Source organism: Rhinolophus sinicus, chromosome 15 (assembly GCF_057876585.1).
Source record: "Rhinolophus sinicus isolate RSI-liver-muscle chromosome 15, RSI-T2T, whole genome shotgun sequence".
Taxonomy (NCBI): domain Eukaryota; kingdom Metazoa; phylum Chordata; class Mammalia; order Chiroptera; family Rhinolophidae; genus Rhinolophus; species Rhinolophus sinicus.
The window spans coordinates 131,064,143-131,080,000 of record NC_142515.1 but is presented as its reverse complement, the minus strand read 5'-3'; the positions used below and the strand labels follow the sequence as shown (position 1 = coordinate 131,080,000).

At 37.7% G+C, this 15,858-nt stretch overlaps 1 protein-coding gene across 5 annotated transcripts in view; it reads left to right on the top strand.

Annotated features, from left to right (window-relative positions):
* The window catches only part of USP53 (ubiquitin specific peptidase 53), a 43,828-nt gene that overhangs the window by 17,338 nt on the left and 10,632 nt on the right, over nucleotides 1-15,858 (top strand). For 3 of the 5 annotated variants that reach the window (XM_074338559.2, XM_074338558.2, XM_074338562.2), the window contains 10 exons: nucleotides 1,631-1,744; nucleotides 1,821-1,903; nucleotides 4,110-4,215; nucleotides 4,818-4,964; nucleotides 5,741-5,890; nucleotides 10,520-10,682; nucleotides 11,174-11,326; nucleotides 12,524-12,670; nucleotides 13,677-14,415; nucleotides 15,121-15,197. In XM_074338559.2, the coding sequence (XP_074194660.2) occupies nucleotides 1,631-1,744; nucleotides 1,821-1,903; nucleotides 4,110-4,215; nucleotides 4,818-4,964; nucleotides 5,741-5,890; nucleotides 10,520-10,682; nucleotides 11,174-11,326; nucleotides 12,524-12,670; nucleotides 13,677-14,415; nucleotides 15,121-15,197 (1,879 nt within the window). The remainder of the gene's footprint in view (nucleotides 1-1,630; nucleotides 1,745-1,820; nucleotides 1,904-4,109; nucleotides 4,216-4,817; nucleotides 4,965-5,740; nucleotides 5,891-10,519; nucleotides 10,683-11,173; nucleotides 11,327-12,523; nucleotides 12,671-13,676; nucleotides 14,416-15,120; nucleotides 15,198-15,858) is intronic. The other 2 variants (XM_074338560.2, XM_074338561.2) reach the window with 2 other exon arrangements.

Here is a 15,858-nt window from a genome sequence, read left to right as displayed (position 1 = left end):
GCAGCCCTCAGGGCAGCACTTCTGACACCCCTCGCCCCCGCTGGCTCACTGCCTGCGGTGGGTGTTCTAACTCTGTCACCTCCACATTCGTGAGTGGGGCGTTCCTGTGATCCGTAACGGTCCTGGGGCCCCTTCCAGAACGTGTATGTAGTTATTCAGTGTTTCAGTGATACGGTAGCACCCATGTTTAACACGTAACCATTTCTTCTCTTAGTCTTGTGTCTACTCAGCAAATTCTGGAGTTCTTCCAGCAGAAACCCTTTCAAGGTTTTCCTTGCCATGTTATTTCCCTGCCACCACTTGTTCCTGGCTTAGGCCTCCACTCAGCTTATGTAAGCCTCCTTGCCAGCATCCTTTCCGCCTTACAGTCTGTTTTTTAATGGCCACCAGATTAATATAATTTTCTTCCGATTAGTGCTCGCTCTTCAGATATTTCTGTGATTCAAACCCAGACTCTCTTCTGACATGTGAGGCTCCTATAGTTAAACTCCAGCTTATCTCTTTGCTTCCTCCAGAATTTTCCCTCCTAGTGAGATGATTGCATTCTGGTCTTCAAACAAGTCTTTTAAATCCTGTTTTTATAGCCTTTGCTCAAGGTCCTGGAATATTTAAAACATTGCTAACTTGTCATTTGTTGAGGTTCAACCTGTCACGCCTAGGAGATAAGATGTGATCAAAGCACGCCAATCAGTTCTCTGAATTCTGTAGAATCCATTGGGCACTTGTGTGTTGTTACTGTTGTTTGTTGAGCACTTTAGTGTTTCCTCGATGGACAGCTTGACTAGTACACTGTTTAGCACACTTGTCACTGTGATTAAAATGTGTCAAAACAGCACACAGTCATGCAATACGCTTTTCACATTTCTCATGTTAATAATGGATCCATTGCTTAAAAGATAAATATATTTGGCAGAACACTGATCTTTATAGTTTCATTTAATGAAATGTATTAATACATGCTATGATAATTCATGGACTATCTAGATCTCCAGGCTTAAATTAGTGAATGCTTTTAAATGCCCTGAGATGCCAGCTAATCAAAAGAATCCATTTTTTAAGCTTTGGTAAAAAGGATTATTTGTTAAAGAAATACGCTTATTGATCTGTATTAGAAATCTCAGCTTCCCGATGAAATGTGTTTCAGATCAGATTCCTTGCCTTAGGTGTCAGGGCAGGTGTTATCATTGGCGTTTGTCACTGGTATGTTGATGTAAGTTATAGAGACTATCCAGATGATCCACGTAGGATTTTCAAAAAACAATTAACTGCTTTTTCTCATTGTGAGAATGCTGAAAACATAGGAAACTATGTTTTCTTACATTAAATTCTAGATGTCAGCTATCAAGAGTTGATTTTTTAAAGAATTTTTAAAATCTTTATTAAGATCATATGTTATAGTGTTTCTTTCATTAAATTTTTTATAAAGCTAACACTACAAAAGGTGAATAATTAAACATTTGAAGTTTCGATTAAAGAGGAAAGCTGAAAAGCTGACAATATGCATGGCCTTCCTAAGTTTAACACAGTGGAAAATCTTAAAAAGGTTTTAAAATTTGTAAAGTTAAAAAATGTACTTTGAAGTGTCCTCTGCCAGATTCACAACTCATCTGTCTTCTGATGTTTAAACTAGGAAAATATATTGGAGAGGATCCATTTTCACATAGTGCCAAGCAGAGACGCAGACATGTGCACGTCTAAGTCCTGTGTCACTCACCGGAAGTTTGCCATGACCTTGTACGAGCAGGTGAGGCGGCTCCCCTCTTAGGAGACCTCGTATTTACGTTTATAGCTGGTCCATTAAATGCATGTTTTTCCTGCAGTGTGTGTGTCGTAGCTGTGGCGCGTCGTCGGATCCTCTGCCTTTCACAGAATTTGTGCGGTACATTTCGACAACAGCCCTATGGTAAGAACCTGTGAAAGCACCTTTACCACAGATTTAGGAGCACACTTAACGGACTGAGCATTTCGTTCATAAAACCAGAACATATGTGAATGTCTGCTCTCTGTCTGGGACTAACAAATACGCCACCGCCAGAGGTGCTAAGTGGTGTTTGTCTCAGTTGGATATTTCTGAGTTAGCCAAATGACATGTACAAAATATTAGTCAATTCATTTATATTTATAGCATGATTTTGGAACTTTGAAGGAGAGCTTAAAATGACAAGCTCAGTGGTAAAAGGAGCTACCCATGATTTCTTCATTTTTGCAAAGGCCTTCACTTTGTAGTAGCCACGTTTCCTGTCATCTCCACTGTGTACTTTCATGCTGATGGAAGCTAGGGTAGGCAGAAAAGACAGAAAAAATGGAAATAACCCTCCATTAGGTTTATTGCATTTAATGCCTCAGCAGTCACTTGAAATAAAAATTCGCCTTGCTTGCTGCCAGCTCCCTCCCTGACTGCCCGTGAAACAGCTGGTGAGGGATCCAAAAATGATCCCTAGACTTTACGTAATGAGAATTATTTGTACACTTTCTAACAGGCATTGGAGAGTACAAATATTTGATTTTGATAAACATTGAATGACATCATAAATGTTTGCAGATATTTTAATACAAAAGCAATATGTGGATCGATTATTCTCATTCTGAATATGTCAGTACAACAGTTAGTTACTAAATGCTACCAATATTTTTACCATTGTACAAAGTGAATATCCTCTGCTCATCCATTTCATTCTGTTATTAAACTTCCCAGATTTTTTGGATATAGCACATTATTTCTTAAAGATTATTGAATAATAACAATTTGGTCATTTGGGTGTGTTTCATATCTTTCTTATATATACAGATTTGGAGAACATTGGTTAAGAAAAACTTTTCCTAAACTGCAGTTATCTGGAGCCCCATTTTTTTTTACTTTGTATGAACAGTAAGATGAACAAGGAGAGACTGCACAAAGAACTGTAAAACTGTGTCTCCTTGAAACCCTGGGGAAAATGACAGTGCTCTGAGGCAGTCTCCTCTGTAATGAGAAGCAGAGCTCTGTCAGAGCGCCCACAAACTGCAGGAGCTCACACTTTGAATTCTAATAATCTCTCAGTTTATTGGTTTTTAGTATTGAACTCCAATTATTGAGTGCTTTTACTACGTTCTAGGCTTTAAGTAAATTGTCACTTTTAACAAAAACACCATTTTATTGATGATGAAATAGATTTAATAAGGTTGATCTGGTAAATGGACAAACTAAGATTGAAACTTAGGTCTGGTTTCATTTTAAATTCACCATTTGTTGGGCCAACCACTGCTCGGATGCTGTGAGTTCTGCACAGCTATCAGCAGTTAGGATGAGCCTGTCGGCTGTGGTGCTTGCTGTATACCTGTGAAGTGCTTTACAAGAATGGACACTTCCAGTTGTTATTGGGTATTGTCTGGCATTGAAACCATTGAACGTTAAAATATCCAGCTCTTGGACAGTTAGTTATATTACGTAGAACCAGAGCATCTAGAATGGAAACTAGTAACAGTATCGGAGTTTACATTACTTTTCTTTTTGGAAATGTTTAATAGCTGTTTAAAGAGACCTGATACCTCAATATGTAAACATTTGACTTGAGGGGAGGTTGAATAAAAAGGGGCCCAGATGCCTGCCTGGCCGTAATGATTAGCGTCCGTGACAGAAGCAGGAGGCACGGCCTGGCTTACGCAGCTTCCCTGGTGATGCCTGCTTCCTGTGCACAGGCCCGTCTCGTAGCGGAAAACCATAACTCTGTTTCCGGGGCTTCAGGTCAGAAAGGAGGCTTTCCCGACGATTTCTCATTCTTGTCAGGCCCATGTTTCAACTCAAGTCCCTCAGTAATTATTTAAGTAATAATGTAAAAGAAACATTTGACTTCAGATGGAGCATCTTATCTCGTTCATGTATTTCCAAACAGTGCTATAATTTTGTGTTATTTTCTTCTATTTCTTGACCCAATCTTTATCTTGTCCTGCCAACTACGATGCTTTTTCACGTTATGGAAATTTATGGTTACGTTTTTAGACAAAAACATATTTTAAGACAGAAAAAGCAATCATACCTATACTGATAACTTAATATTTTTCATGCATAATTTATCAGATCATTTTGAAGTTCATAAGCCAGACTTGGGACTGCTTTTTTTCTTTTATAGCAATGAAGTTGAAAGAATGATGGAAAGACATGAACGTTTTAGGCCTGAAATGTTTGCAGAATTGCTGCAAGCAGCAAATACTACTGATGACTATAGGAAATGCCCTGTAAGTATGATTTGGAGGATATTAGTATGGTTCTGTGTTTGTAAGTTTGAAAATAGACATCCAGAAATTATTATGGAAAATACTAGTTAGATACGGAATTAATTTTAAGAATTTATTTTTTCAATATTATTTTAGGTAACTATACCATGTGAGCTATTTATCTCATCACCATTTCTTTAAAAACTTAACTTTGTGAAGAATTTAAGGTAACTTAAGTTGATAAATTTTTTTAAGCTTCTGAAATCTATCATTTGACTAAAGACTAAATAAGTTGTTTTTTCTTTAAGTAAACGTTACAAATGGTACCGTTCTTTTGTCATGTAAATACTATTAATGACTTCAGAGATTCTGATTTTTTCAGGTTGAATTCTTGTTTTAACAGATTTACAAAAAACCAAAGAAAAATACTCTGACTTAAAATAAACTTCATGTTTAATCAATAATTAAGACAAATAGTTTGTTCAAAGTTCATTTTAGTATGCTGAATAAATAAATTTCCAGTAAATTTTAAGACTTATTTCATAATACAAACTCTGTAAGGCACTACCTGTGACATATCTGTTTCAACAATTTCAAAACGTGCCTTTTGTATTTTTCTTTAGAGTAACTGTGGCCAAAAAATAAAAATCCGCCGTGTTTTAATGAATTGCCCCGAGATTGTGACAATCGGTCTAGTCTGGGATTCTGAGCATTCTGACTTGACCGAAGACGTTGTTCGGAATCTAGCAACACACCTTCACCTCCCTGGGGTATCTCAGCTGTTTTCATTCTCTTCCCTTTTATTTGTAAATTCTTCTGAAACATCTCAGTCTGTTATAATACACTCTGTTTTTCAGAACTACATTTTCCTTCTAAAGGAAATACTATTCAGATGTAACTCTGATAAAATTAACCAAATCAGAATGGCTGGAATGCCTTTGTTGCATAGACTAGGAATGGCTTTCAGTTATAAACTAAACTCTCATGCTGTATCTCATGTCACTCTAGAAAGATGATGATATGGGGTGTGTGTGTGTGTGTGTGTGTGTGTGTGTGTGTGTGTGATATATCTAATTATTAACTTGGAAAGGTTTAAGATTTAAAATTCATCTACAGCACTGATACCTTAATATGCTCATTACCATCTGAATATATTTTGAATTGGTTAATGTTACGATTAAACTTTTAGATATGTTTAATGTTTATTCAAATACGTGATTCAATCAAGAATTATCAGAAAATACGTGATTTGTCTCACATTTTGAGTTTATGTATGTCAAATGTCAGTTCTGTGTTATTGCAAATACTATATGACTGAGCTAAATCATAGTTCATTTTATTGGAGTAAATGTGTCTTATAGACTAGTTAAAAGTAGTAATTCTGTTAACAATGCAATGTCAGTGGTATTGTCACTGAAAATATAATATTGGGTCGGGGTTGTATGCATGAGAAATATTTTTTATAGAGAGTCAAATACACGACAATCAAATTATTCATTTTTTAAAGGCTACGGTATTAAATGTACATTATTAATTTTTTAAACAGCTTTTTTATAGGGTTACTGATGAAAATGCCAAAAATAGTGAACTTCACCTTGTCGGTCTCATCTGCTACACCAGCCGCCATTATTGTGCCTTCGCGTTACATACCAAGACTTCCAAATGGGTGTTTTTTGATGATGCAAATGTGAAAGAGGTAAGTGACACTTTCATGAACTAGAATAACTATTGTGAGTTTTACTTTTTAGGAATAAGTGATATAATTATATGTAATATTATAATGACCAAATAAATATATAATTATATGAAATCATTATATATAAATACTTATATAAAATAATAGCATCATTAAGTTCACACTTCCTTTTATTAAATCTTGAAATCTGGTTTATTTTTGACTAAGCCAGTCCATTTCTGAATAATAAAAAGGCGACTGATAAATATTACTATACATATATGTGACTGTCAGGTATCTATATATATGTCCTTCTGTCTGATACATAGTTGCTGTATGTGTTATTATTTTATGAGTGATTTACAACTGTGTTGTATAAACAGTGACGAAAATCTGCTCGTTTTTTGTTTTATTATGACTGTTTTCAAATTGTGTTTGTGGTATTTGGAATTAGGTATATCTGCTACATCTTTTGGTAAGTCATTTACTCAAACATAATAATATGTAGAAAACTAGTGAGTAATAGTTCTTAATAAAGAATAAATGCCACAGTCACCTTAGGAGCCTTTTAAAAAACATACCTGCCTGGGCTCTTGAGTTGTCGATTCGCTGGTGGTACAGGGTCAGGTATCAGAATTTTTTTGAAGTTCTACAGGTGACTCAGACTTGGCCACAGTTGAAAACTCTTGATCTTGTTTATACTGTTCTCAGGCTTATTGGCTTTGAGAATCCTATTACTAAGCAGTAAACTGATTTAAAAACACAAACTATTTCATGTTATAAGCAAATGATGTACAATTCCATTTACTTTCACTTTAATATATAACAAAAGGCCATTTATCAGCACTACTATTTAGTAGTAAGTCAATAAAATTTCAAATATTTGGTATTTATTGGACTTTTGATTCCACCCATGAAGGATTAACTGCTATGGAAATAGCCCTTCCTATATTAAAAATCAGAAAGCCAAATAGATAAAACAACTTTTTCAAACATTGGACAACAGGCAGTTGAACAGAAAAAAGGGAAACAAACGAGATTAGCCCCACAGTTATCCCCACTTGCTGCCCAGAGGTAGTTTCCCGGTTGTGGGGCATGGTGGGGAACTCAGACCAAGCCCAGCCATCTCACTGACTTGAGGACACCGACACTGGAGTTCAGCAAGACCAACGTGGCTCCATCTGCCTGACAGGCTACCAGAAAGAAAGCTGCAGAAAGGGAAGGTTCTAGAGATTGGCAGAGGGGTCCCCTTTCATCTTTGCTGCATAGTTATCTGCCATGTGCAGGCAGATCTGCCAAGGTGTGGGCAGAACCACTGGGAAACAGTCAGTCAGACAATTCCCCAAACTCACAGAGGGCTAGGAGAGTCGTCGGCACGGTCCCAGCAAGAGTGGAAGGCTGCTGTGACACACGAGGCATCTAGTGGAATCCTCAGAGACCATCACCAGAACAGTGGGGCTGAATGATCCCTAGACTGAAGACGCTCCGGACTTGACATCAGAAGCAAAGTCCAACACTTTCAAAGGAACACAGCAAAACTCAACACCCAAAATGTAAAATTCAATACGATTTCAATAAAGCATGCAAAACAAAATGACCACATACGCAAAGAAGCAGGACAATTGGACCCACACCCTGAAGGAGTGTTAATGAAAGCAGACCCGCTCCACCACTCTGTGTGTTCCAGTCCCGTGGCATTTGGGGTGCAGAAGCAAGGCAGGGAAAGGGGCCCCCTTTCTGTTCTCTCAGGAGCTTCATCGTCAGGCAGCACCTCGAAAGTGAAGTCACCTCCAAGGTCAGACCCAGGCCTGCTCTGATACTAAATTACTTAAAAACAAAACTAACGATAGAGATGGAAATACCAGACAAGAATGTGAAAGCTGCTGTTTAGACAAAGATATTAGATAACAGCCAACGAACATGGATGGTGGAAATAACCGATAAACTGGACTTCATCAAAACCTGCTCTTCAGTATGACACTGTTTGGAGAATGGACTGGGAGAAAATATTTGTCAAGCGTGTATCTCTTAAAGGCTCTACCCACAATACATAAAGAACTCTTACAACTCAATAATAAAAAGACAAACAAATCAATTTAAAAATGGGCAAAAGATTTGGACAGTTCACCGAGGAAGATGTATGAATGGCTTTGAAATGAAGAATACATGATTAGGCACAAAAGAAATACCCTTTCACTTCAGTGGGATTCCACGACACCTGTTAGAATGGCTAAAATAGAAAAGACTGACCTCACCGGAGCTGGCAAGCAGCTGGACCTCTGACACAGGCTGATGGAAATGCAAAGCTGGACAGTCACTTTAGAAAACGTCTGTCGGCTTCTTATCAGTTTGAACATGTGCTTACCAGACGATCTAGCAGCCCCACTCCTTTGAAGACAGTGTCCACACAAAATTTGTAGTTGAATGTTCCTAGTAGTTTTATTCACAGTAACCAAAACCCGGAAACAACCCAACTGGCCACTGGGGGTGGATAAAGGAGTTGTGGGATGACCACACGATGGGTTGGGGTACTCATCCACAAAAAGGAGTGAACTGCCAATAAATGCAACAGAAACATTATGCTAAAGGAAAGGAGGGAGACATAAACAGCTAAACCCCATGATCCCACTTACAGAAAATTCTAGAAAAGTGAAAAACAAAGTGAGAGAAATCACATGGTTGGTTGCCAGGCACTTGAAAAGGGGTAACAGGGAAGTTTTAGGGTGAGGGCTACATTTGTCAGAACTCATTGACCTGCACCTGTAACTGGGTGGTGTTATTTCATGTAAATATGCTCAGTAAAGCCAGTGAAACATTCTGCAATTTATAGTCTAAAATCAACACTTTGCTTGAATTATTTAGTACTTTGTTACAGCAGTTGGTTAAGAAGTTCCATCTTGAGTCAGTGTGTAGCAACATCTTGGAACTCCCACTTTGAGTCCGCAGAGTATAAATTGCCAAAATTTGAAGGAAGAAGTAGGTATATAGTCACCCTATGGGTTTTATGTTTATTTTGCTTTCAAATTATTCTAGTTTCTCAAATATCCCAGCATCTCAGGTACAGAGGGTAAACAGATACATATGTGTAGTTTGATAAAGCTCCTCAGGATGTTCAAACGGCGCCTTTGTTCCCTGCAAAGCCAAGATTCTACAATGCGTTGGTTTTTGTTTGGCTGGGTTTATTTTGTTTTTAAATCAACTTTATAGAAGTATAATTTACAAACATAAAAATGCATGCATTTTTTAAGTATGTAGTTTAAGCTTCGACAGTTGTAGACACACCTGTGTAACTTGCACAATCATTGTATAGAACGTTTTCATCACCTCAGAAACTTCCGTCATGTCCCTTTACTGTCATTCCCCCAACCCACCTTGGGCCCAGTAAATAACAGAGGTCACGATAGATTAGTTTTGCTCATTCTGCAACTTCCTGTGAATGGCCTCTTACAGTGTGTATTTCTCTGTGACTGGCTTCCTTTGCTAAGCGTGATATTGTGTAAGAATCATTCATGTTGAGTTTATCAGTGCTTCATTTTTATTATGTTCCACTGTATGGCTCTATATAGCAATTTACCCGTTTACCTGTTGAGGTATGAACAGTCTTTGTGTGGACATATTTTTTTTCCATTGCTCTTAGATAATAATAATACCCAGAAGTGGAGTTTTCTGGGTTGTATGGTAAGTGTATGCCAGACTTGATGGGGACCTGGCACATTGATCTCCGAAGTGACTGCACCAATTTTCGCTCCTAATAGCAGTTTCCAGAGTTCGCGTTATCTGCCCTGCGTTCTCATCAGCGCCACCTGTTGGTAGTCTTTTTAATTTTAGCCCTGGTTCCAGTGCACATGCGATGTTGTCTCGCTGTGGTTTTACTATTTTCTTTATGATTAGTAATGTTTTGAGTATCTTTTCATGTGCTTATTGGCCATTCTTACATCTTTTGGTGGACGTGTCTGTTCAGATATTTTGCCCATTTTCTTGTTAATGAGTTGTACGAATTCTTTATTCTGCACACCAGTCTTTTATTAGATGTGTGTGGCTTGGGTATGTTTGTTTGTTTGTTTTCATTAATGCTGTTGTTCAAAGAGCAGAAATGAATTCATTTTGATAAAGCCCATTTTATAATTTTTTTTTCTTCTATGGTTTGTTTGATGTCCTAAGAAAATTTTACCTTCCCTGAGGTTAAGATTTTCTCTTTTGTTTTTTTCTGTAAGCTTTATAGATTTTGCATGACCCATTCTGTTAATTTTTGTGCTTTATGTTTAATTGTGTCAAAGTTCATTTTTTCATATGGCCTTCCAGTTGTTCCAGTATCATTTATTTCCCCATTAAATTGTCGTGAAATGTTTGTCAAAAGTCAGTCAACCATGTATGTGAAAAACTTTTTTAAAATTTGATAATCTAAATCTTGATATAGAAAGGGTATAACTTTGCCCACCAATTTTTTTTAATGATAATGTTTAAAGATTTGTATTTGGACTAGTTACTAAATAAAATGAAATTAATCCTATAATATGATGAACAGTTGCACTGCTAGCATCTGAATGTCTAAAATGTTTTAATATGCAAATTAATCCAGTGTCTGCCCTTTCATGTAACACATTGATTACAGGTTTGTTTTGTTTTTATTCATTGTTGTTTTTTTAAAAGGTTGGAACCAGATGGAAAGACGTGGTGACCAAGTGCATCCGATGCCACTTCCAGCCTCTGCTTCTGTTCTACGCAAACCCCGATGGCACGGCCGTTTCTACTGAAGATGCTCTCAGGCAGGTCATCAGCTGGTCACATTATAAATCCGTTGCAGAGACTATGGGTAATTCTTTTTCTATAAATTCCTTTAGTGTTTTTCTGTGATCACAGCCACACTAGGGATACTAATACCCTGAATGTGAAATGAATGTGGAGGCTAATCTCAGAGGTAGTTGCAGTAAGGCAGCGTTCAGGAAACTTCCCGGACTTTGAGTTAGTCTTTATACACACACCTTCCCTCTGCAGTGGGCTCCCAAGCCCCGCAGGGGGCACCCACCACTGTGCTCACAGGCAGGGGAGGGGGGACCTGGCCAATAGCTCTTTCTCGCGGTAAACATCAAGATTTAAAGTGAGTTGGTACAATGCAAAAGTCCAAAGCAGCGAGGCCATTCTTGGGTGCATTATAGAACACGTCAAAATCCTTAAAAGATGTCAGACCTCTGAGTTTTTAAGTAGTTTCGTCTACAGTATTAAAAATGTCTGAAAAGATGTTTCGAACATCTCTCCTTCTAGCGGGAGGGGATAAGGATGGTACATTTTTGTTTGTCTTTAAAGGATGTGAAAAGCCCTCAATTTATAAGTCAGATAATTCAAAAGAAAATGGATTTGGTGATCAGGCAAAACAGAGAGAAAATCAGAAATTTCAAACAGCTAATATTTCATCAATTAGTCGGAGCTACATTCAAACAAATGGTGGCAGAGGACCAGGTATGTGTTTAAATTGTCACTTTTACATTGTCCCTGAGTAGTCAGGCTGCCCCCTTTCTTCACTTACTGAATCTGTAATCCCAGGTAAGGACCATACAGAAGGAGGGGGCATAACTAGCTTTCCTTGGCCACAAGATAGTAACAAGTAGATAATGAAATTTTGTCTTTGATGTGTGCATTTCTCTGAGACCTGTAGTTTTATCTGAACTGTTTGACTTGACCTGTGTTTCAGTTTCTCCATGCACTCCGAGCCATATAGTAGGCTGCCGGAGTATTACCAAAATGTGGAGTATTACCAAGAACACAACCTGTAATGTGGCCTTTCCTTCAAGGTGTTATTAACTTGGAGAGGAAAAGCATGAGTTAATAACTGAGCCCATATGCTAAAATTAAATTTACTTTTAGTAAATGCAACAGTAGTTCAAAGTTAGTATTGTAGTTTGTTCTTAACCTTGTATTTATTCAACTCTCTCGTTACTGTCCTACAACTTTGATTTTCACAAACCAAGTTCTGTGACTTAAAACTCTTAACTGGATGGGTGTACAGGATTATTTTTCAGTAACTTTTAAACATATTAATGAAATAATAAAATAATAAAAATAACCCATAATCAAGGGTGCTAAGATTCAGAGTTAACAGTGATTATCAACAAAGAACTGCAATAAATGCTTTAAAAAATTCTTAATAGTACTATATCTTTTCCCTCTGATGTCAGTTGTACTCTTAGATTAAGCCATTATCTGTGTTTTCAAAAGAAACGTATTTTTAAGTCCAGAAACTGTGTATGTATTCAAGAACACAAATATTGGAACCAGATAACTTGGGTCTGTCATCCTGGTTCTACATTACAAGTTATGTAACTTGGGCACGTTTTAACGTCTGTTTCCTGATCCAGTATGGACACATTAGTTGTACTTACCTCCAAGAATGAAATGAGTTAAAGGACACAATAATGCCTGGCATATAGTGACTACTCAGTGACCTTTAGCTGTTATTTCAATAGAAGGTCTCTGTTCCCTTTATACTTGTTTTAGGAGCTTTATATAAGCATAAAAATAGGTTCATTGTGTACTTTAATCTATATTTGCTTTCTAATATATAGTGTCTTAAATGTTTTACACAGTTCGGTTTGTACTTTTATTGAGCAATTAGAAAAAGGATCTGCGTCATTATTATAAGAATGGTTTCTTTTACAGTTAAGCTAAGTCACAATGATCAAAGGGAAAAAATCAAAGATATTTCCAGAGAATGTGCTCTAAAAGCCATTGAACAGAAAAACTTACTTTCCTCACAAAGGAGAGATTTGGAGAGGGGACAAAGAAGAGATTTGGGTCGACACAGAGGTGAGTTAATAACTTACAGCATTCATTTGAAAGGGGGCTACTAAAATCTTATTTTAAAACTAAACATCATTTTAATTGCATTTAATTTAATGTAATTTAAAATATATGTATTTATGTATTATATATCTTTAATATACCTATGAAATCTATAAATGTAAAGTTCTCTTCATTCTGATTTCATCGTAGCCTGGAATACTTGTTTTGCTGTTTTAACTTTTAATTATCAATTCAATTCACCCATATGATGCATTCAACTAATAAGGAAAGTTCTACAATTAAGTGAAAAAGCTTCTTTTCCTGCAGCCCCTGACCTCTGTCTGGTCCCATTGTTAACTTCCAGCTCATCACGAGCCGTCCTGCTCTTCACGGTTTTATGCTCTTCTCTTTATGGACAGACGATAGTTTAATCGGGATGGCTGGACTTTAGAATTGACCTAAGATTTTTGCTTCGGTGCCATCCTTTCACATTTCCCTTGGTGTACTTTGTGTGACCAGCCGTAGCATCAGATGCTTTCGGAATTGCTGGGCTAGGGCGTGTTTATTCCTCATTTGCTAGATGTGGCTCAGTTGCCCTTCTACAGACTAAGCATGTCTGCACTCCCCCAGCAGGTTTTGGACACGTGTCCTCATATCTCAGCAGCAGTGGGTTTAACACATTTTTAAATCTCTACAATGTAAGAGATGGAAAATATTTTTATTTTTACGATTTTTATGAATTATGAGTCAGATAGAATACTGTTTTTTTAAACTGCTTTAATTAATTATCTTATAATCGACTTGAGATTATTTTTAAAAATCAATTTATAACCATTTATAAATGCCTCTCATTAAGCATAGAAGTGGAAAAGCACTTTTCAATCTCAAAACACTGTGATATAATTTAAATATTTATCACTTACCTATTACTGCGTAACATTTCTTCTCAAGCAAGGTATTTGGCTTGTGACTAAAAGGTGGCTCTGAAGAGTAGTTCATTTGTATCCTTATTGACTCTTTATTTTTAAAGATCTGGTTGATGAAGACCTTCCACATTCCAAGTCGGGATCACCTCCTACCCCCAATGGCTTTAGACAATATGGCGGTCCACATCTATATCACAGTCAAGGAAGAGGGCCATCCAGGCATGACCAAGGTACCCACCAGAGTCGAGCTTCTCCACAGATACCAAGTTCAAGCAAACCCCAGATTCTTGTGCCAGCAGAGAAAATAATTGGCAAAGTTAAGAGTGACAGTGGCACCGGATATGACACAGACAGCAGCCAAGACTCGAGGGATAAAGGAAGCAGCTATAATGGCAGCAGTAAAAGCCGGAGCCGAGGTTGGAAACCTAGGAGAGAAACACTAAATGTTGATAGTATTTTTAATGAAAGTGACAAAGGACAGCACAGCCCAAGACATAAACCACATATCAGTAACAAAGCTAAATGCAGCAAAGACCAGGGTCTTAACAATTGGCCGAAGGAAAATCCAAAGCAAAAATGTTTAATGACCATATATGAAGATGAAATGAAGCAGGAACTAGGCAGCAGGAGTTCCCTTGAATGTGATGGGAAAGGAGCGGAGAAAAGTAAAAGCGTCAGAGAGACTAAAGTTCACGGTGACAACTGGCAGATGCAAAGGACTGAGTCTGGATACGAAAGCAGTGATCACGTGAGCAACGGATCTGCCAATTTGGACTCCCCTGTTCTCCATGGAAACGGTACCGTAATGGAGCTAGGTGGTGCTAGAGAAGCAGCGTCCTTCAGGTAACGCACGAATTACATGAGTGACCCACACTCTGCCCCCACCGCTCTCTCTTGTTAATTTTCAGTTTGGGGCCAGTTAAGTGTCCTGGAAAGAGCTTGAGCTCAGAGTAAAGAAATCTGGGATATTGTAGGTTATTTGATATTTCAAATTTTCTATTTTCAGTAGTTATTTCCAGATTTAAAAAAAAAAAAAGAAAAAAACTGCTTATTTTTAGGAAATTCGAAAGTATATACTTACTATATGTTTTAAAGCATAAATTTAAATTGCTTGCCTCTCGGTCATTAAGCGAGAGGCAATGAGACTGTTTAATTCTTCAGTCTGTTGAGTGCTCATTGTCCCATCTCATATGTTTTATTAAAATAATCAGGGAAACTTTTTATTTGGCAGGGTAATTTCATCATACTTGTTGGAAAGGAATAGCTTAGGGAAGTAGAAAGATCAGGAGTTTGTAACCAGGTAGGCTTGCGTTTTAGTTATTGTGCAAGTTCATTTGCTTTTCACAGTCTAATCTCCTATTGTAAAATGGGCATGATAACTACCAAGTGTTGTTGTGAGATACAAGTTAAATAATGTGCATTCAGCTCCTAGAACAGCACATGGCATATACTAATTGTTTAGCAAATGTTATTTCCTTTCTTTTTCTTAAACTAACATAATAATCCATGAGAGCTGATGTGTCTGGTTTTTTCCCTTCTATTTTCTAGTGACCAGATTAAGACAAGCAACCTAAATATAGAACGTGTGAATTGTACCTTTCAACAGAGCAAAAACCACTTAGAAGGTAAAATTTTTATTTAAATGTAATAGTCGCAATAAAGAACAAATTGTGGTAACGAGTAAAGAAGCTAACAAGAGTCCGATTACTGATACGTTTATGAGTAATGAGGACGGAAGCTGGGAGAGTAAGTGCTTGAAAGGATGGAAATAGCTATGTCGCGATGGGAGTAGTGGGGGGTGTCACTCGGGAGGCTAGGTCCCAGGCTATCCAGTGACTGTGACAGCATCGTAATCTCAGGGTCGTAGCACAAGTCTGTTTCTTGTTCATGATACATGTCCAGTGGAGGTCAGCGTGCTGTCTTTTCTTGGTAGTCACACAGGTCCCCAGGCCGAAGGGACTCTGTTTCAAAGATGCTTCTTTGATCAGGAGATTATTTGGGGGAGGGGATTTTAGGAGGACGCAGGAAGGAGAACCATGTGTAAGTTCTTAAAACTTCAACCCAGAAGTGGTACACCCACCTCCACTCACATCTCATTGGCCAAGGCAAGTCCTTCTGCCGGGTCTCATTTCAAAGAGGGTGCAAGAGTGCCCTTTAATGGGTGCCTGGAAGCTGAGCGGAAATCTGTGTGAACAGCCTGATTGTCCACCGCAGGAATATGGACAATTAGAAGCAACCAGCCTGCTGGAAACAGTCAAAATGTAACTGTGTGGCATTGCTCGAGGT